Source organism: Amblyraja radiata, chromosome 28 (genome assembly GCF_010909765.2).
Source record: "Amblyraja radiata isolate CabotCenter1 chromosome 28, sAmbRad1.1.pri, whole genome shotgun sequence".
Classification (NCBI taxonomy): Eukaryota; Metazoa; Chordata; class Chondrichthyes; order Rajiformes; family Rajidae; genus Amblyraja; species Amblyraja radiata.
The window spans coordinates 25333315-25356452 of record NC_045983.1 but is presented as its reverse complement, the minus strand read 5'-3'; the positions used below and the strand labels follow the sequence as shown (position 1 = coordinate 25356452).

Below are 23138 nucleotides of genomic sequence, written 5' to 3'. Positions count from 1 at the left end.
ATATTTTTTACAGCTAATCTCAAGAATGACCCAAGAATGAATGTATATAAGATTAAAAAAGGTGCCCACCACAGCTTCTGTAGAACAATGTGAACAGTCGAATTTTAAACAACAAGCAGCATCTTTCATTGCCATCTTTTATTGGTGCCAGCATATCAATTAAGAACATTTGCAAAATGAAATAGTAAGATTAAACGAGAACTTACCAGTTTGAAGTTTGATCGTTATTTTATGAGGAGTAACGTTGAGGGAATACGTGAAGAACTCCGCCAGGACGCATGCGTGTCATTCTTCAAAGCAGCGATGTGAAATCACAGATAACTGTAATGACTAAACATAGTAAGATTAGAGGAGATACCAGTTGAGTATATGATCAAGGGTAGGAGCGGAGGGCACGTATTCCCTCAACGTTACTCCTCATAAAATAACGATCAAACTTCAAACTGGTAAGTTCTCGTTTAATCTTACTATTTTACTTCGGAGTCACGTGAGTGACTACGTGAAGATTTTAAAGCTCTGTGATTTCATGCCGTGGAAACGAGTCCATGCATCACATCTGCCTTGATTACGGGGAGAATAGAGTTAACATCATTAGACATCAATACGATATTGAAACCCAACGATAAATATATTAACACCAATTATTGCCCCTATTTATGGGGTAAGTTATATTACAGAACTTAAATTTGTTTCTGCAAATGTTCCAGGTTCAATGACTGGTTTGTTATAAAGTCGTTGGAAAGTTTCCTCCGTTGACCATCCTGCTGTCTTGAGGATTTGGTCCATAGGAACGTCCAACTTCATAGCTGCCGATGTAGCTGCAGCCCTGGTGGAGTGAGATTTAAAAATGCTAGTGTCTACTCCAGCCCTTATTAGGACCTTTTTTAGCCATCTAGAGATGGTCTGGACTGTCACTGTTTTGAGTGGCTGTTTGTAGCTGATTAAAGTGACATTTCTTTCCCTCTGATGATCTTAGTATACTCCATATATAATAGTAAGTGTGTTACAATACAGAGACGACCATCTGTCGGGTAGGCCCTGAATTCTGTTTTTAGGCCTGCTGACCCCTGTCTGTTCTGTTTGACTAATTCATTGATGTGAAAAGTTAAATTTCCAGATGAAATAATCATGTTGTCCAGCCTTAGTTTCTGTAGTGACTGGACCCTTTGTGCCGTGACCAAGGCCATCAGCATGACTGTTTTCATAGTCAGTTTCTGTAGGGACAGAGCTGTAGCTGGAGACCAGTTTCTTAACATGGTCAGTACAATGCTCACATCCCATATTTGGGAGTACCTGGTTCTTGGGGAATTAACATTAAAATGCCCCTCATGAGTTTGGTTACCAGGGTGTGTCCCAACAGAATGCCGCTCTGTTCCTTGCCAGAGGTATTTTGACAGAGCACTTCTGGCGCAGTTGATGGCACTATGATTGAGCCTCTCATCGTAATGGAGGCTTGCCAGGAATTGCTGAACAGACGGGATGTTCATAGATCTGTGGGTGATGTTTATTGTTGTGACAGTACTTCCCATTTCTTGATGTACACCAAGTACTGTTTTTTGGTGGACTGTCTGTGGGCCGCTGAAATAATATCCACTGTTCGGTCCGTCAGTCCCAGGTGTAGTAGAGGTGCTTTCAACTCTATAAATTAATAGGTTTATATAATTATGACATGGGTAACTACCCCTTGTTGCGGGAAGAACCAGTAAATTAGGTCTATGATGGATGGTGATGCATGGTTCTAAAACCATGTCGTGTATCACCGTAACCCATGGTTGAGTAGGCCAATCGGGTACTATCAAAATACCAGACGCGGAGTCTACTGTATATTCCTAAATACCCGACTGATGAGGCAGAAGGAGGGAATGCATAAATAAATAATCCCCCAATGCAGCGAAAATGCATCTGTACCACTGCCCCAGGTTCTGGTTCCCATGAACATAATTCGATAACTGGTGAGAGCATGGATGCGAATAGGTCGATATCTGGTGTTCCATACCGTGCTGTAATTTCAGCAATACATTTTTTATCCAACATCCATTCAGTGTTTTCATAGAATTAGCGTGACCTGTTGTCTGCCACTAATTCAGTTTACCTGGTAAGTAGGTAGCTGATATCCAAATATCTCTCTGGATACACTATTGCCAAATTGTGTTGGCCAGATTGTCACATGATGTCGATATGTTTCCACCCATATGGTTGATATATGCTACCACGGTGGTGTTGTCAATTTGTTGTCTAACATGCTGGTGATATAACCCAGAACAATATGACTTAAAGCCATGGAATGCACTCAACATTCCCAGGTAGTTTATGCCCAGTGTTTGTAATAATGATGCCTCCTGTGCATTCCATCTCCCCCACAGCTGGAGATGGAATTGGTAGCATTCCATCCAAGTGCACTGGCATCAGTATGTAGTTCCATAGACGGGTAGCTGATAATGTTTGGATCGGAACAATGCCTAATGTTATGTTTCCACCATTTTAGTTCCATTGTGGCCTCTGTTGGTAGCTTCATTGGTCTGTCAGAATGACCCCCATAATTTTTGAGTGCACGAATGTTTGCCCTCTGTAATTTTTGATAATGTAAAGATCCGATTTGTGTGGCTGGAAACGCAGCCACTATAATGCCAATTATTCTTGCTACCAGTCTGATGGATGGTTTTGTTTTGCTGCAAGCCTCCATTAAGGCTGTAACCTTTTCTTTCGGCAAAGTCACTGACATGTGAACTGTGTTAAGGGTGTACCGCAGATGATCCATTGTGTTAAATAACATCTGTGGTCACCTCTAATGGGTACTGTATAGTAAGCATCTTTAAATACGATGCTTGCCATGTAGTAACCTAGGAATCAATTGCTTAGCAGTAACAAAGGTTCCCATCTAGTAATGAATATATAGCACGAAAGCATTCAAATTAGTCAAATCTATGATGATGTGGCAACCACCATCTAGTTTATGATAAAGATTTTGGACACGAATTCCTGTGATTCGTGTTGGATATCCTCCATTACTCCTTTTTTATATGGGCACTGTAGTTCAGCATGCGCTTTTGATTTTTTCTTTGCCTGTAAGCACGAACATTCGGTTCGGTACATGCTGAACTGGAGGATTATGTTTTGTATAAATTCTATGGTATAACCCTATACTTCTGAAAATATAAGTGTCGGTAGTTAATTTATTCCATGCATCCAGATAGAATTGTAATCTCCCACCAACCTCGTAAGGAACCAGACCCACCTACCTCCATGGTTACTATTGGTAGGTTTGTCACTTTTTCGGCATCCTCCGTGGACGTTGAGGTGCCGGTGTCTGTATCTGTAGTTGGGTCGGTGTTGAGGGTTAGCGCATTCCCCAGGAAGTAGTTTTTAGACGTTGCTTTAATGAGCCCCAGGGTTTTACCCTCTTTGTCAAGTTCTTTTACCTGTTTTGATAAGTTGCCTCCAAATAGTAATATTGGTGGTTTGGAGGTTCCAGGTTTGCATAGGCCTGCAAATTAGGGTCTAAAGCCGGTTGGATGGCACTTCTTCTAATGCTGTTTACTCGTATTGGTAGTTGCAAAATAAAGCCAGTGCATCCTGGTGATCTTGTGTCATGTCTTTTTTGTTTATTGTGCGGGCGAAACCCGTAATTCCCGCTGTTAGGACTTTCAGAACTTTCTGTTGTTTCAAGTCCCTGGCTCTGCCATGTTTTCAAATACACTGGTTGACACTGGGAACATTCAGTGTTTTGCAGTTCCCTGATGGTAAGTGTCTTCCAATAGGTTTTCTTGCACCCCATGTGCACAAGGGGTATATTCTGCACCCCTCTTCAGGTTCAGCCCAGAATTGACCCTCTATACTCCCCTCTGATGAGGGAGAAACACTGTGCAGCCCTACAAGAGGTACTGCTGTAGGACTTACTAGCTGCCCCCTGTGACTAGTCTCCATCTCCCGGAGCCTGCCACTTTGGAGTATTTCCTCCAGCAGCCGCTCCAACCGGCTCCAATGCTCACGGGCACTGGCCGTCGCGGCTGCTTTTGAAGCTGCTCCTCCTGCAGCCGCTCCAACCGGCTCCAATGCTCACGGGCACTGGCCGTCGCGGCTGCTTTGTTCCCCGCTCCCAGCCGCTCCAACCGGCTCCAATGCGCACGGGCACTGGCCGCTCGCGGCTGCTCCTAAAGCCGCTCCAACCGGCCCCAATGCGCACGGGCACTGGCCGCTCGCGGCTATTCAGAATCGGACTCATCGGAGTCAACGACTGTTGGTTTTTTGCTTCGCTCTACCGCTCGGCCGTGGCCGGTGCGGGAGCGAAGTCGGGCACAGCTGTTCCCATTACGGGAGATTGGCGTGCCGTTGGCTGCTGCTGCCGGCTGCCCGCAACTCCGCGGTTCTCCCCCGCCAGCTTTCCCGCAGCCTTCGTGGATCTGGTCCATGTCTCCACCTGTAAGGTAAGTGGAAGGAACGCAGAGTCTCCTTACCTGCTGTTCCCGACTTTCAATTCTGGAACGCAGTCTCCTTACCTGCTGTTCCCGGCTTTCAATTTTTGCCTGCTGTGACTCGTTGCAATGCGTGTAGCGATATGCCACACATGCGTCCTGGCGGGGTTCTTCACGTAGTCACTCACATGACTCCGAAGTAAAATCAGTGCTGTTTCCCATTCCAGTCCTCACCTCCCATCGTGGCTCTGACTTTATGCCGTCTCTGTTCTGGAGATTGAACTATGCTCTACTTTTGCCATTGTTTAATCATCACCCACAGCATGTGGAGCAGTTGAATCCTATCAGAATTGTAGAATCGGTGCCAATTATGAGTTGTGGCAAGGGGTGGGCAGAGGCCCAGCAGCAAAGAGTGCCAATATCAACAATGGGAAAGGAAACAGAATGTTAGTATGATTGGTGAGAGAAGAAAGTGGAATAGCATTAAGAATGGCAGGTCAGTAGCGGGCCAGCATGGCTTGTGAATAGTGCTAGAGAATAGGATGCATTGTGGGCATTTGTGGGGAGAGGAACTTTGTTGTGAGAGGAGGGTAAAATATTCCATCATTATTGACAGAAAGTGAAGGATGCCAGTACAAGGGATCCAAGATGGTGCCCAATCCAGGTGACTCTTTGTGCGTTAGTCACAGACATGGATCTGCAATCACACATTACAATCACTCCACTCTTTTAAAGCTCTACTCCTACAGCAACATTTCTTCCATTAACTATGATCTTCTTAATCTCCTCTCTGATCTGTTCAATTTCCAACTCCCGGGATCTACCTCATTGGAGACCCTCAGTCTATCTTTGATCGGACTTTACTGGCTTTATCTTGCACTAAACGTTATTCACGTTTTTCCCTCTATCATGGATTTGTATCCTGTGGATAGCTCGATTGAAATCATGTATTGTCTTTCCGCTGACTGGTTGGCACGCAACAAAAGCTTTTCACTGTACTTCGGTACACCTGGCAATAAACTAAACTAACAAGTGGTGGAAAGAGGCAGAATATCAGCCTGGATGTTGATGGGAGGAAATAGTATGGCATAAGCCATGCTACCTCAGTCCCAGAATGAATTCCAACCTGCAGTGCTGTCAATGTGGAGTTTGCATGTTCTCTGTAACTATGCAGGTTTCCTCCAGATGCTCAGGTTTCCTCCCACATCTGAAGACATGCAGGTTGGTTGATTAACTGACTCTTAGTGTACAGTTGAGTGGTAGAATTTGGGGTGGATTGATATATGAACGTGGGAGAATAAAATTGGGGTTCATGTAAATGGGTGGTTGATGACTCTTGTGTCATGGGCATGGGATTGGCACCATTGTTATCGGGGCAAAGAATGGCACAATGGAAATTAGAAATGCCAATGTCAATGAGTGATTATTGAATACCATCAATGTTGACCCCTTATAAAGTGCAGGCATCAATCCTGTCATAACATACCTATAAAAATACTTAATAAATGGTAAGGTTGTAATAAGCTTGTAATTGATTTTATGGCTAAAAGTTACATCAGATCTAGAGTATATCCTTTGTACAAACTATGCACCGCTGTCAAACATTCTGGTTGGTCTTTGCAGTATAGAATTCATTAGAAATACATAGAGTTTGAAGTCACTGACCTGTGTCTTGCGTATTCTCAAGTCAGCCGAGGATCTGTTCTGTCCCTCCTCTTGCTCTATGCTTTGTTCAATACCTGAGGAAATAAAATGGAAAGACTAGATATCTCGTACAAAAGATGTATTTATAAAACAGCCGAATAATTGCTGCTGGCCAGAATGTGTTACTGTATATTATACCAGACATTATATTCATTGTTCACCCATGGTCAGCCGAGATAGAAGAAAGATATTCATTGTACAATTATCTAATCATCTTTAGTACAATATAGGTACACAAATATTCAGGTTGATTTATCAGAATATTGTACAATATGTTTTGTGCATGTGCAATTACAATGACTACAGACTGCTCAATATAAGCCCACCATCAATGGGACCTGCATTTGTATTTGATAAGGGGTGAGAAGTGTTAGAAAAGGTTATGAAGGACGTCGATAAAAGAAGAGAATCACAAAGAATTGCGGATGCTGATTTACAACAAAAAAACACACAAAGTGCTGGAGTAACTCAGCAGGTCAGGCAGAATCTCTGGAGGACATAGATAAGCAACAATTCGGGTCAGAACCCGACTCGTTTCAGACTCCATTACCACTCCATAACAGAATACTTTATTTGATTTAAAGGCCATGAAAGAGATCAAAAATTGATGGTTCAGTCATCTCATGTGGAGAAGTAACAAGAAAATAAGAGATCTACAGGAAATTATTGAACATAGAATGAAATAATCGAGAGTTGACGGAGACTGTGTGAGGGAGCATGGGGAGAACCTTGAACTAAAGAGCTAAATCGTGAGCTATGAGTGTAATTCTAACAAAGATCAGATGAGAGGCGATTTATGAATGCTGAGTATCAGACTCTGCCAAACACTGAAGATATCCAAGGTAATACATCACTGTGATATTCAAGGTCAGGGTGCCAGGGTGAGCAACACAGAGAGAAGGTTCAGCAGTGGTGTAATTGTGCTGAAACTCATGATTAGGAAAGAAAAGTACTCTAATTTCTGACCAGATTCAACAATTCAAGGGTCCTGCCAGATAAACGACTAAGATCAAATTAGGGTTGCAGGACTAAAACAAAGGCAAGATTCACTGAAAATTCAGATGTAAATAATCTGAAGCTTACCATTTCCACTTAACCTCCAGCTTTCCACTAGGAAAAGGCATGCGCAGAAATGTAATTCTGTTGGCTTTGGAAGGGATGGGTGGATATGTGTATCTTAACTGTTACGGGGAAAATATATGTGCATGCGCCCTTATTAGTTGATCTTGGGAGGAGTCCTTGCCTCTCCACCCATGCACCCTTAAGCTGTAGTAAATTTAACCCCCATGTCCTCCTCAGAGCTGCTTTAGGAGATCTCTGCACTTTCATCAGTCTTAATCCTGATTCTTTTCAGTTGTACGACTACACGGCAGATTACAGATCCCCTTCCACCCCCCGTATTCTGCTGCTTCTGGCAGAGCCATTTCTCCCTTCATACTGCAGCCCATAAATCTGTGTCACAATATCCCTCCTCAAAATCTTGCATTTCCAATTATATTCATCCATGGCCAGACACTGTCACACCTCCATGGCGTCTGCTCATACTTCTCCACTGTAACTGCGGTGAGCGAGGGAGGGGCTTTCATTCCATTAGCCAATAGCTTAAAACCAATTACAGGAATAAGTCTGGTGGACTATTACACCAGACGACTGTACAAAGGGCTGTCGAGCAATGCTTTAGTAAACCAGAGACATATATAACGGAATAACTGTTGAAACGATGCACTCACATCCTTGCAGATCTAAGCTCAGCACAAATCCTTTCAAATGATAGATTGAGAAATCCAGAACGCAGACCTCAAAGGAACTCAGTCACAAAATAGATTTTCATTTTGAATAAAATTATTTTTTAAGTACCATTTAATCTGGTACCTGAATATTTATCAACCATTTTTTTTTTACCACATAATTAGAATCAGAAAGATAGGAATTTCATGGAGACATTTAAATCATGCAAAGAAGCATGATTTAATTTAAATATTTTTTTAACAAACTGTCATTTAACTTAATAGAAAATATGCTTAATTCAATTCATTTTTCAATTCCTGTCTGTTCCTTGCAATGCATGGGATGTGCACTCTAGCCTCTGCTGGCTTCACTAAATCACTTTGTATAGAAATTGAATGTTATTGCTTCCATCCTTGTCATGTCAGAGTTGGAACAATGAAGCATCTTCGAGCAGTATAATCGAGGCTTTTGTGCCCTTTAAAGAATCTAACTTTAACCACTGCCCTGTTGCAAAGATTAAACAATAATTTAAGTTTGGCTACACCAGGCATGAGCAGACTCAACAGAAAATGTTGGCCTACCACAGAAATATGGGGCGTGTTTCTGGCCACTGCTTTACCGTCAAGAATGCCAGGATAATGCAGCACAAGCATTTAGATTTAGTTTTAGAGATACTGTGTGGAAACAGGCCCTTTGGCCCATTGAGTCCATGCCGAACAAGGTGGGAGGAAACTGGAGTACCCAGAAAAAATCTACGCAGTCACATAGAGAACGTGCAAACACCACACACCTGTAGTCAGGAGCTAACTTGGGTCTCTGGTGCTGTGAGACAAGAGCTCTACCACTGCTCCACTGTGCCCCCCTAAGCATCTTTATTGAAGAGTTTGTGTCGTAAGGCCATATTAAATCACATAATCATTTCAGAATGGAAGATGGGCAATTTGGCCTATCATTAAAGGACACAAAGTGCTGTAGTAACTCAACGGGTCAGGCAGCATCTCTAGAGAACACGGAGAGGTGACATTTTGGGTAGGGACCCTTCTTCAGCCAGTTTGGTTCATTAACTTGGTCGACCATCCACTGTGGCTCTATCCATCTGTAATCCAGCTAGTCTGACACATCTTCCCTCTCTCTATAGTTAATCAAATCTTTCTTTTCAGAAACACATCCTGCTCCTTTTTGAACCTACCCTAGTACTACTCCTCACAGTGCTTATTTGGACCATAACAACTTGCTGAATGAATGCTTTTTCCCTTTTGTTCCCTCACTTCCATTTACATTCATTCTACGTCCCCTGGTTCTTCAACAGTTTCTCTCCATCTATTTTTTTTGTACATCTTTGTAAAACCATGGTACTCTGCAGTGGATACAGTGGTACAAATTGTAAGAAAATTAATGTTTTCTAAAGGTTCGTCACAACTTTGTGGCTCTCAAATTCTACACCTCCCAACCTTTATCCCACAAAATGCAACCAACCAGACAAGCAATTAATAACATCTCTGTTCATTCGAAAGTCCACGCTTTGAACCATCATTGAATCATCGCGAGAAACAGCACATATTTCGGAGTGTGCCGAGAACTCAACAAATAAAATTCAGTACAATGCACAAACATAAAAGAATGCAACCAGAAAAGAAGTGTTAGTGAGAAGATAAAATATATTGAGGACCAGAAATCGGAGAAATCAGATAAGGGAGAAATTCAATTCAGACTAAGGTTTGTAGTGCACATCCAAAATAAAGAGAGTGAAATGGATATGGCTGAGGATTTGGAGGCTTTGTCACATTTTATTTTGATACTGTTGCAATATTAGGAATTGTAAAACCACTTTCCAAGAATTATAAGCTGAGGGTTGTAACCAGAGGGGAGGATAGGGAAGAGGACAAATTTACAAGAACATTTCATTAGGATAATGACAATAATGATAAGAGGGAAGTCTTTTAAGACCGAGATGAGAAAATCATTTTTTACACAGAGAGTGGTGAATCTGTGGAATTCTCTACCACAGAAGGTAGTTGAGGCCAGTTCATTGGCTATATTTAAGAGGGAGTTAGATGTGGCCCTTGTGGCTAAAGGGATCAGGGGGTATGGAGAGAAGGCAGGGATGGGATACTGAGTTGGATGATCAGCCATGATCATATTGAATGGCGGTGCAGGCTCGAAGGGCCGAATGGCCGACTCCTGCACCTATTTTCTATGTTTCTATGTTTCTATGATGCTGATAAAAGCTTACACACATGTACTTTAATCCTGGCTTATTATACTTTAAACATCTTGATGGATCTTTTTTATTCTGAATGATATTTGTTTCTTCCAGTCAGTCATCATCGAGGTGTAGGATAGTATTGCAGGCAAAGTGGGGTAAGTTCTTCAGAACTATCGGAGTCAAGGGCCTGTCCCACTTAGGCGATTTTTTAGCGGACTGCCGGCGAGTGTCAAGTTCGCGGCACTCGCCTGAAAAACCGGGATGAGGAACGCGACTGTCAGAGTGGAACACACGCATACACACAACCAAACACATCGCAAAGGCGGGTGCCAGGGAAAGCGTGGGTAGCGCTGTCTGAAATTCACATGGTGCAAAGCCAAGGTGATACCGACACACACTGCGATGAACAGGGAGGTTAAGACGGCAAGCATAGTGTACGGTAAGTCCTTTAAAAGAGGGGAGAAGGGGGGAGAAGGAGTGGAGACACTTTTAAGAAGCCAGACAACTTTTTAATAAGCCAGAGATACATAGTTGTGAAGTTTGGCGGGCATTTAACATTACCGGTCGGTTTTCCTTGGTTCTGAAAACCCGTGCTTACGTTTGTTTTCCCCAATGAGCCAATGAAAATGACCGGACAGCAAAGGCGATTAACTAAAACTACCTAAGACTACCTCGACTACGTATTACTACATGGTGACCCCACTACAACTGCGCCTACGACTACAGGATTATCGATTTTCTCCAATTTTTGGTCGCATTTTGAAACATGTTGAAAAATTTGCTGCGACCATACTGAGGCCACGACTAGTTCCCAGATTGCGGGAACTCCTCGCGACGATGAAGGAGACTCACCAGAGACCACCAGTGAACATGTGGTGAGTGCAGAGTCTCCTGCACTCGCCTAAAAAGTCACCTAAGTGGGACAGGCCCTTCAGGCTAATTCTGGCCCAACAAGACGGGAACCAATTCGATCCAGTTTTAAGGAAATGAACTTAAATATATGGAAGGTACACACAATTGCTGGGGAAACTCAGCGGGTGCAGCAGCATCTATGGAGCGAAGGAAATAGGCGACGTTTCGGGCCGAAACCCTTCTTCAGACTGATGGGGGGTGGGGAAAGAAAGAAGGAAAAGGGGAGGAGGAGGAGGAGCCCGAGGGCGGGCGGATGGGAGGGTGTGAGGAGACAGCTCGAGGGTTAAGGAAGGGGAGGAGACAGCACGGGCTAGCCAAATTGGGAGAATTCAATGTTAATGCCATAAGGACGCAAGGACCGCAGACGGAATATGAGGTGCTGTTCCTCCAATTTCCGCTGTTGCTCACTCTGGCAATGGAGGAGACCCAGGACAGAGAGGTCGGATTGGGAATGGGAGGGGGAGTTGAAGTGCTGAGCCACCGGGAGGTCAGGTAGGTTATTGCGGACTGAGCGGAGGTGTTCGGCGAAACGATCGATCATGGTTCAGTGGAGGAGCATTTGGATTAGTAATGACAATGCAGAGCTGAATAAAAAACGAGAAGCAGAACAATAAAATAAAAATAATCCTCCACTGGGGAAAGACTAATTGCAATGAGCTGGAAAGGATCTGGCTAAAATGGATTTGATTTCAATTGCCCTGCCAAGCAATGAGACACTCATCATTCCTTTACATTAGAAGGAAAGAAAACGAATGGCATTCTATGTGTGGGATTCTTCAATGATATATAAAAAATATTAAAACACAAGAAAAAGGCAGCTTTTGAAAAATGCTAAATGGAATCAAACTGAATGCAGAGGATAGTATATTAAAGAAATAAAAGAGAAGGATTAGGAGAAGTTTAGGCTAGATCTTCCATTTGCACAAAATGTTAACGACAGGACATAAGGGTTTTCTATGGGAGGCTCAGTTTACAGAGCTGATTCTGGGAAGTGACATCTTCTGATTTGTTTTCGATTGCCAGCTGGCCTTTCACTGCGTCATGGTCCATTGGGGTAGTGGAATATTATAAGTGATTTCTTAGCTGCAGTCTGCACAACAGCCATCACAAGAACACAAAATAGGAATAGGAGTAAGCTGTCAAGACCTTCAAGCCCGTTGTGCCATTTAATATCATCATGGCTGATTTTTGCTGGCCTCAACTCCTCCCCTTCGCCATTTCTCTATATCCCTCTGTTAATTCCCCCTCCACTTGTGGTTTGCATGGACTCAATGGACCCAGAGTCTGTTTTTGTGCTGTATCTCTCCATGGCACAAAAATCTGAAGTATTGAACAATAAATAATTTAACAGGTTTTGATGCAGATGGCCGCTAAAAATCACATACTTACTCTTTAACTTGGAGCGGACCTTATTTGCTGTCTTCTTAATATCCGTCATCAGTTCTTCTAATTCCTCCTTTGTTTCTGAAAGACAGGACATTTAAAAAAAGATAAAAGAGTGCTGGAGAATGTAGTGAGTGGCAATTAACCAAGGCATTTTAAGATTACAGATACACTGTATGGATGATGAAATGTCAGGACAATTAACTTTGTAAAAAACCATTCCATCAAATAAACCTGCATGTGCTTTTCTGAAAATCAGCAGATTATATTCCAATAAACACATGGAATATTCAATTAAGAAAGTTATGCTGAATCTTTAGAATGATAAGAGCTTAGATTATCGGTATCCAGCTGAACATTTTATTTTGGAGATGTTATAATAAATGCTTAGCAAATGAAGCAGCCCATGCCTGCATGCAGCAAGGCCTGGACATACTTCAGGCATTGGCGTAGAAGTGAAAACAAACATCTGTGCCACAGAAATGTCAGGCAATAACCATTTCTGACAAAATAGCGTCCAACCACTTATCATCGGCAAGAACCCATCATCAATATCCGTCGACCAGAAGGTTAACCCTACTGGCCGCGTAAATACTGTGCTTTCAGGAATATGTTACAGACCTACACAGGTGGCACAGCTGATAGAGCCGCTGCCTCCCAGCGCCAGCGACCTGGGTTCGATCCTGACCACAGGTGCTTTCTGCCTGTGTGGTTTGCACGTTCTTCCTGTGACCGCATGGGTTTCCTCCCAGATCCCAAAGACGTGCCGGTTTGTAGGTTAATTGGCCCTCTGTAAATTACCCCAAGTATGTAGGGAGTGGATGAGAAAGTGGGATAACATAGAACTAGTGTGTGAACGGGTGATCGATGGTTGGGGTGGACTCGGTGGGCCGAAGGGCATGTTTCCATGCTGTGCCCATAAACTAAACTAAACCAACTATCCTTTGAGAAGTAACTCACTTCCTGGTACCTTAAACCTGTTCCTCACCTACAAGGCACAGGTCAGAAGCGCATTGGAATACTTGCCTGGATGAGTGCAATGCCAACAACTCTCAATTAGTTCAACAGCATCCAAGACAAAACAATCTATTTGAGTTGCACGCTTTCAGGCACCATAAACATTCATTTCTTCCACTACCAGCACACAATGGCTGCAGTGTGAACCATCTACAAGCCGTACTGCAGTTATACATTCAGGACAGTCCATCATGACTGAGGGGGACATGTTGAGGGGGGAGAGCATTGAAACTTACAAAATAAAGAAAGGCTTAGATAGAGTGAAAAGGATGTTTCTACTGGTGGGAGAGTCGAGGACCAGAAGTCATAGCCTCAGAATTAAAGGCCGCTCTTTTAGAAACGAGGTGAGGAGGAACTTCTTTAGTCAGAGGGCGGTTAATCGTGGAACTCATTGCCACAGTGGACTATGGAGGCCAAGTCAGTGGATATTTTTAAGGCAGAGATAGGCAAATTCTTGATTAGAATGGGTGTCAAGGATTATGGAGAGAAGGCAGGAAAACAGGATTAGGAGGCAGATATCAGCCATGATTGAATGGCGGAGTAGACTCGATGGGCCGAATGGCCTAGTTCTACTCATATAACTTGTGAACTTATGACCTTCCAAGCATCAGCACCCGCTGCCCACAAAGACAAAGGCATGGCACACCATCAACCGCAGGTTCCCATCCAAGTCACAAACCATCTGATGTGGAAATATATTGTCTTCATCATTGCTGACTCTAGATCATGGAAATCCCTACCCAACACCACGGTGAGAAAACCTTCACCAGCAATAATGCAGTCGTTCAAATCAGTGGTTCATCACTAGCTTAAGGACAAATAGAGACGGAACAATAAATTCTGATCTTGCCAGCCTTGTCTAGGTCCTGAAAATGAAGAGAATCTTACCGTACTAACCAGGTTGTGTATAACCGGCCAAAACCAAAAAAGAGTCAGCACAACATATTGAAAAAAAAAACAAGCTGCAAGCTCAGACCACAATTTAATCTCAAGACCTCGCAATTAGATTCCAGATCGTAATTCACCCACAGACAGGTTGTGGTATATTGGCCTTTCGTACATATGTAGCTTGAACATCAGTTCTAGGTTTCGTCCCATTAAATAGTGATGAACATCAAAATGTAGTGTTACACAAATCTTACCGCATATTCTACAAGAGCACAGGCTTAATGTAGCGATGTTACAATACCTACCTTCAGCGGCGCTGCAGTTCTGCCACTGGCTGTGTGTGCAACTTTGGCGCCTTTGGGGGGGGGGGGTGGCGGGATTAAAATGCTCTTTTCTCCTGCCTGTCGGAGGCGAACTTCCTCGGGCTGCCAGCTGCTGCAGAACAATCGACCGGACTTCCGTTCTAGGAAGTTTAAAAAATAATCGCTGGACAATTTAGTCGTAAAATAAAAAGCTACTTCTAACACCCTCAACGCCTACAACGGGACGGATCTCAAGTAGGGGACAAAACATAATGTAAGTCGTCTATTTTACATATAAACTTGCTTCTTAGGATGACTTTAATCCAAATTTAATTGGCGAAAATGTGATTTTAGCCCCATACGAACCGGCAGTGTTTTTCCTGCCGATATGGGGTTCAAATTCACAGCAACCGCAATGTTCCAATCAATCGCGTTCCTCAAAAACCCACTCGCAAGATGATTTAAATGCCCATTAATTTACGGGAATTAAACATTAAATTCCTTCCATTTGGCCTATAAATTCATGACAATGAGATTTAAAAATCATGTTATATTGTGAATTCTTGTGTGAATGTTATTTGGACACTGAGGATATTAAAAAATGTTAACCTTTTCTTAAGAAATGGATAGATGTTTAGATCTAGTAATTGAATTTTGTAATTAGCTACAATTAAGTAACTAACTAATTGTATGCTTAAATTTCAGGTCATCCAAGTAAAATTGTTTCATATTTGATTCAGAATGCTTCAATCTATAATAACTGAAAATTTCATTCAGTTCTCTTAATTTTTAAGAAAGTTATGGGCTTTTGACTGTCCTCGATCACAGCTTTTGAGTTAAGTCAATGGAAAAGCAATAGGGAACAAGATGCTAATTTCAGAGTATGAAAATGGCCATAACTGTTTTAATACTGAAGATATGAAAGTGAATTAGGTGTCAAATTAAAATTCTTTTTATGCTTTATCTGACAGGATAAATTGCAGACTTGATTTTTTAAATCACAAAATTTTGTAATTGCTATTTAATGGAATTTCAGTGAACACAATGAATGCAACAAGGACCTTCAAACTAAATGGAAGCTGAGCGCGAGAAGGAGAATATTTAGTAGGAAAACTAATAGTTACGTTTAATTTTCAAGATTTCACATGTTTCAAATGTAAAAGCAGGATTTGGAAGACAGAAGGGATCAGGAAAAGAACTCTAGTGCTTTGGCCTACTCACTTCTCCTTGGCATCAGCTCCACCTACATCAACCGACTCCAACTGGTCCAGAACGCAGCCGCCCTACTCATCACCCTTACCAAATCCTGGCATCACATCACTCCAGTCCTCAAACAACTTCACTGGCTTCCCATCTCCCACCGAATCACCTACAAAATCCTGATCCTCACCTACAAAGTCCTCCACCATCTGGCCCCCCCATATCTCATTGACCTCCTCTCCCCCTACCAACCCTCACGGTCCCTCAGATCCACATCAGCCGGTCTCCTCTCCATCCACAAGTCCAACCTCCGCAGTTTTGGGGACAGAGCCTTCTCCAGGGCAGCTCCCAGGCTCTGGAACTCCCTCCCCCAACTGATCCGCAATTCCGTGTCCCTCACCATCTTCCAGTCCCGCCTCAAGACCCATCTCTTCACCTCTGCCTATCCTTAGCCCCACGTCCCCGTCCCTTTTCATCTGTGCATTAATTGCCTCATACTGTGTTTTGTATTGAATTCTGTCTTTACTTTGTGTACTAGTCATGTCTCTACTATTTATTTCATTCCCCTTACATGTTTTTCCTCTACATGCTCAATTTTTGTAAGGTGTCCTTGAGACTCTTGAAAGGCGCCCATAAATAAAATGTATTATTATTATTATTGCCTTTCCACCAGGAGACCTAGTATATACTGGGTGGGATGAAAATGGTCAATCTCCTGGCAGACTAGTGCAATTAAAATAGAATAATTGAAGATAGATTGAAGATAGTCCTGGAAATCACACAGCCAAGAGTTGTATTTACCGTCCAAGATAATCCAAGTCAGTGTGAAAGTGATCCAGCTCTCTTGATTGAATATATCAAATGATCATTCACTGGATGATCGGCAAACTATTGCAACTAACAATCTATTTCTACTTTTGCAATGGTAGAAATGACTGGAGTCATATCTTGCAGAAAGGAAACTGGGTGTGGTTATTTGAGGTCAATTCTTCCAGCCCAGGCCAGCTACTCCATCAATAACCTTCCATCATGAGATTAAAAGTGGTTCTCTTATAATTGGCATTATTCCATTTATGACACTGCAGCAAATGAAGCAGTTCTACATGCACGTGATCTACACTCCATTTAGGTCAGGCTGATGAGTGGCAAGTTACATTTGTACCACACATGAATACCAGGCAATGACCATTATCCTAGATACATCCTCAAAAAATTCCAGAAGATTAGTCAAGCATGATTTCCCCTTCGTAAATCCATGTTGACTAGGACCGATCCTGTTGCTGCTATCCAAATGTGCTGCTATTTCACCTTTTATAATTGACTCCAGCATCTTGCCCACCACCGATGTCAGGCTAACTGGTCCATAATTCCCTGTTTTCTCTCTCCTGTCTTTCTTAAAAAGTGGGATAACATTAGCTACCCTCCAATCCACAGGAACTGATCCTGAATCTATAGAACATTGGAAAATTATCACCAATGTGTCCACGATTTCTAGAGCCACTTCCTTAAGTACCCAGGGATGCAGACCATCAGGCCCTGGGGATTTATCAGCCTTCAGTTCCATCAGTCTACCCAGCACCATTTTCTGCCTAATGTGGATTTCCTTCAGTTTCTCCGTCACCCCAGAACCTCTGGCCACTGGTATATCAAGAAGATTGTTTGTGTCCTCCTTAGTGAAGACGGATCCAAAGTACCTGTTCAACTCATATGCCATTTCCTTGTTCCCCATAATAAATTCACCTTTTTCAGTCTTCAAGGACTGCAGGGATTCTGGAAGAACACTTATCACTATGTTCGTGAGGGCAATTTGTAATGTTGACCATGTCATTGAATCCCGGATCCTGAAAAGTGAATAATTAGGGGGGAAAAAATGATTTCTGATTTTCCAAGAGTGATATAACTGAAGAAATTAGTACATTATATAGTTCAGGAGCTTTGCTGCTCTACATACCTTGATCCAATCAGCCATGTCTATACTTTTCTAATATGCACAGATTCAGCCCCTTGAATCTCTGTATGTGACTAAGCTTTTCCAGAAGCATAATTAACTTTATGCATCTGTGCACCGTTTCCAAAACTTCAATTTCTACCACCATGTAAAGAGGCCAAAACTGGTCAAGCTCCAAGTTTAACCAAGGTCTTCAGGACAGAAGCACAGAATGCATTTTGTTCTATAGAGAAATGGCCTGTGATAATAATCCAAACCCCATTAGCTTCAGCGATTGGGTCACGTCAATAGCTGCAAGAAACAGAACAGGAATAAGGAACAAAAAAAGCAAAAAGACCCTCAATCCTGCTCTGCCTTAAGATCATGTCTGGATCACTGCTTTTTTCTGTTCAGTGTCATATTTCCTGATTCCCTATCTCCCTGTTTTCAGCTTTTAATTTACTAAACTGAGAAAACACAACCTTCTTGAGTAGAAAATTCAAAGGATTTAAAGTCCTCCAAATAATATTTCCCATCTGAAGAAGTCTGAAGAAGGGTTTCGGCCCGAAACGTCGCCTATTTCCTTCGCTCCATAGATGCTGCTGCACCCGCTGAGTTTCCCCAGCAATTTTGTGTACCTTCGATATTCCAGCATCTGCAGTTCCCTTTTGAACACAATATTTCCCATCATCTGTCCTAAATAACTGTATCCTATGACTGCCTAGGTCTAGACTCCCCAGCCTGAATAAAGAGCTTCTCTGCTTCTCTGCATCTGCCTTATCAATGTTTCATGAGTCACTAACCTCCTGCTACACTACAACAATGAATTTTTTTTTGCTAATGTCTTCAATTCAGTTCTCTGCAGTGTGCACATATTTATCGACTGACATCTATTACAAACCCACTGACTCCCACACTATCTCGACTACACTTCTTCCCACCCTGCTTCCTGCAAAGACTCTACCCTCTACAACCAATTCCTCCGTCTACGCCGCATCTGCGCCCAAGATAAGGTGTTCCATACCAGGATATCTGAGATGTCCTCATTCTTTAGGGAACGGGAGTTCCCCTCCCCCATCATAGATAAAGCTTACATCGGTACCCCGTAGCTCTGCCCTTGCTCCCCTTTCCCTCAGTCGCAACAGAGATAGTCCCCCTAGTCCTTAAGGGCCTGTCCCACTTGGCCATCATTTGCGCATAATTTACGCGACATCATTTACGCGCATTAGGCGCGCATGGTGCGTGATGAAATAGGCAGTGACGCACGGCCGCGCACGGCGTCGCAGGATTTTGTGATGTACAAAATCTTTGCGCGCCATGTGCGTGATGCGCAAATGGCAGCCAAGTGGGACAGGCCCTTTACCTTTCACCCCATCAGCTGTCGCATACAACACATAATCCTCCGACATTTTTGCCACCTCCAACAGAATCCCACCACAAGTCACATCTTCCCATCTCCACCCCTCTCTGCCTTTCCCAGAGACCGTTCCCTCCATAACTCCCTGGTTAACTCATCCCTTCCCATCAAAACCACCCCTTCCCCAGGTACCTTCCCCTGCAACCGCAGGAGATTCAACACCTGTCGCTATACCTCCTCCCTCGACTTTGTCCAGGGACCCCGACAGACCTTTCAGGTTAGGCAGAGATTCACTTGCACAGCCTCCATCCTCATCTACTCTATCCGTTCTTCAAGATGTGGACTCTTATATATCGGCGAGACTAATCGCAGATTGCCGATCGTTTCGCTGAACACCTTCGCTCAGTTCGCCTGGACCTAAATGATTCTCCTTCCCATTCCCTCACATTCCCATTTCTGTCCATGGTCCCCTCCCTTGACAGAGTGAGGCTAAACATAAATCGGAGGAACAGCATCTCACATTTCGCTCGGGAAGCTTACAGCCCAGCAGTATGAAAATTGAAAATCCAAATCCATACTAGCTTCATGATTGAGGGAAGACAGGCATCATTGGGAGAGACAAAAGCAAAAGAGACTAGTATTTTTAATTTTAGGCATAGTGAGACCTTGTTCGACTAATCTGGGGAATAGGACGTTGCACTGGCTAGGATAGGGCCAGTTTAGGGAAACAAAACCAGAGCTTAATTAAAAGAGTCTGGGGCACAGAACAAAGATGAAGTTTTTCCAATGTTCAGCTGGAGAAAATCATGATTCATCCCAGTCTATGAATCAGTTGGACACTATGGAGTCAAAAAGTGGTGGTGAATTCATCTGGGCTTCAATGGCATATGTCAAACGGCATGAGTAAAAACAAAGAAAGTTAGCCCCCCTCCCCCTCCTGAGTAACAGAAGGACCTGATGGCATTGTTAATGAATCACTGAAAGTTAACATGTATTTAGTAATTAATTAGGAAGACAAATGGTATATTGGTATTAAACAGCAAGAGGATTTGAGTACAAGAATGAATTTATCTTGCTCCAATTATGCAGAATCCTAGTGAGAAGGCATCTGCAATGTAATGCACATTTCTGGTTTCCCTAAGGAAGGATAAAGGTTGTCCCATTAAGGCTACTTACGAATAATTCTCATGTATTTCTCATGTTTGGTGAGATTAGGTAGAGAGGGTCTATATTCTCTTGAGTTTAAAGAATGTGTGGGGACCTCATCGAAACATACAAAATTATTTCTCGGGTGGAGTTTAGAGTACATCTAGAGTCATTAAATCATCAAAGAACTGAGATCAACTGAGGGAGAAAATTCAAAAAATCGAATGGTCAAATAGATTGAGATGGCCAGATGATCAATGGAATGATAGATAATAAATTAATTGAAGATTATTCTGTCCCATCTACATTTGCCTCAAACAACAGTGACAAGATAGTGTTCTTTCCAAGGTCCCCACGCCTTGTTTCACTCATGGTCACTGTTCCTTCGTCACATATTCTTAAAAAAAATTGCTGTTTTCTCCCCTTTCTCCAACTCCATCCTCTCCACTTGCCACATTCCCCAATGATCAATTTTACTCTTTGACCCTCTCTTCCATTACTTTGTGAAACTGACAAAACCGAATCAAGCAACGGCAGACCCATCTGCCACAGATCAAGACCTGGGAATAATAATGGAAATGCACCATCTGGAATAAATTTGATCTGTACTTAATAAACTAACAAACAGTGATCAGTGCTTTCAGAGAGGGAAAGGTTCTCCTTGAGCAATATCTTTAAACATTATTTGCAGCAACACCACCACAAATGAGCAAGGAAATCAACATGCCCCGAGGTAAGAGACTTCCTGTAGAATTTGATATTTTCATGAGGTGAATGGGATGGCATACAACTCTGGCGATATATGATCACTATCTCCTGACCCCCCCAATGTCTTTCCTCCATCTACTAGGCACAAATTAGACTGGGTATAATGCCAGCAACTCTCAAAGCCTGACGCCATTCGTGGCACAATGATGCGACTAGTATGGAGGCTGCCTCCCAGTGCCAGTGACGTGGGTTCAATTTTAATCTCCAAAGCTGTCCGGGTTAGATTGGGCTACCTGGTTCAGTCTTGAGATGCTCTAATAACATTCTAAACAAGTTGCTCTTCTCTGCCTCCAAAACTGTGTAGAATAGGTGCAAGCAACATATAGAGACAGGATTCTTTGTGCAATAATATTTACATTAACAGTCGGAATGACGTGGGTGTAGAAACAGATTGAATACTTCAGGTTTAGATTAAGTTAATCCAAATCAACCAAAGCAGCCTTCTGGTTGGGTACCACTTAACATCTAGTGCTGTTCATTCATTAAATATAAACGTACAAAAATATCTTCAGGAATGTAGTGAATCTACGAGCAGCACGGTGGCGCAGCGGTAGAATTGCTACCTTACAGCAACAGAGATCCAGGTTCGATCGTGACTACGGGTGCTATCTGTACGGAGTATGTACGTTCTCCCTGTGACCACGAGGGTTTTCTCCGGGAGCACTGGTTTCCTCCCACATTCCAAAGACGTACAGGTTTGTAGGTTAATTGACTTTCGTAAGAATTGTAAATTGTCCCTAGCGTGTAGGATTGTGCTGGTGTACGGGGATCACCGGTCGGCTCAGACTTGGTGGGCCGAAAGGCCTGTGTCCTCTCCGTATCTCTAAATTAGACTAATGTATACAACTGTGAGTGGCCATACTTTAGTCCTGTTGAACTAAGAATCACATGAGGTACATACTTTGTACCAAACTAACAGTCACAGCGACTGGAACAAGAGTTTGATGGCAAGAGCTTGAAGACTCAACATACATGTAAGTTATTTGCTTTGGAAATGAATCACAACTTGCACAACATGCACATTTGTAAAAACATTGCAGAGAATGAACATGAACCGCCGAGGTCTGGATCTGATATCATCGCTGCATCAGCCTTCTGAAACGCCCTGCCTCTGTGTGCTGCACAGAGACTTCCAAAGGCAATTATGGTTGGGTAATAAATTCTTGCATTGCTGGTGACATTCACCATGAATTACACCGTGCTCCGATGTGTCTTAAAACAAAGAAAAGATTGCTTTCCCGGAGAGGCAGATTGAAAGGTGGGTTTGAAGGCATTTAATGCAAAGAACACGATAGAACTAATCAGGGAGTTTTGCTACCTTTACCAGTCATAAGGTCATATGATAGGAGCAGAATTAGGCCATTCGGCCCATCAATTCTACTCTGCCATTCAATCATGGCTGACCTATCTCTCCCTCCTAATCCCATTCTCCTGCCTTTTCCCCCTGACACCTATGCTAATCAACAATCTATCTATCTCGGCCTTAAAAATATCCACTGACTTGGCCTCCACAGCCTCTGTGGCAAAGAATTCCACAGATTCACCACCCTCTGACTAAAGAAATTCCTCTTCATCTCCTTCCTAAAAGAATGTCATTTAATTCTGCGGCTATGACCTCTAATTCTAGACACATACTAGTGGAAACATCTTCTCCACATACACTCTATCCAAGCCTTTCATTTTTGTACATTTCAATGAGCCCCCCCCCCCCCACCCCTCATTCTTCTAAACTCCAGAAAGTACAGGCCCAATGCTGACAAATGCTCTTCATATGTTAACCCACCCGTTCCTGGGATCATTCTTGTAAACCTCCTCTGGACCCTCTCCAAAGCCAGCACATCCTTCCTCAGATATGGTGCTTCTCAGAAAACTGGAATTAAAGGCAATGTGAGACTGATAATAATGCAGAAATAATTAGTATGCGATTGTTGGAAAATTGAGCCAATAGAGTTTAGTAAGAATAGACAAGTGAAATAGTGCACATTGATCGAGCCATGAAATACACTTTTGGACAAATGGGAGTCTGACAAGTAGAAACAGCAACAGAGGAAATGATGTTATCTTTGAGATTCTTGGTAGCCGAGCAGAAAGCTATGATGGAGTAAGAAGTGTTGCAGAAGGAAAAGTGAGCCATTTGGACAAAGCATTAAGCCGAGGGTGAAGAATTACAGTTCAGGGTCGAAGCTAA

General features: G+C 42.8%; 1 protein-coding gene across 3 annotated transcripts in view; it reads right to left on the bottom strand.

The window, feature by feature from the left end:
* Nucleotides 1-23138, bottom strand: part of LOC116989013 (syntaxin-1A) — a 199711-nt gene that overhangs the window by 87601 nt on the left and 88972 nt on the right. For all 3 annotated transcript variants that reach the window (XM_033046126.1, XM_033046128.1, XM_033046127.1), the window contains exons 4-5: nucleotides 12352-12426; nucleotides 6078-6151 (exon numbers count right to left, since the gene is read on the bottom strand). In XM_033046126.1, coding sequence (XP_032902017.1) covers nucleotides 6078-6151; nucleotides 12352-12426 — 149 coding nt within the window. The remainder of the gene's footprint in view (nucleotides 1-6077; nucleotides 6152-12351; nucleotides 12427-23138) is intronic.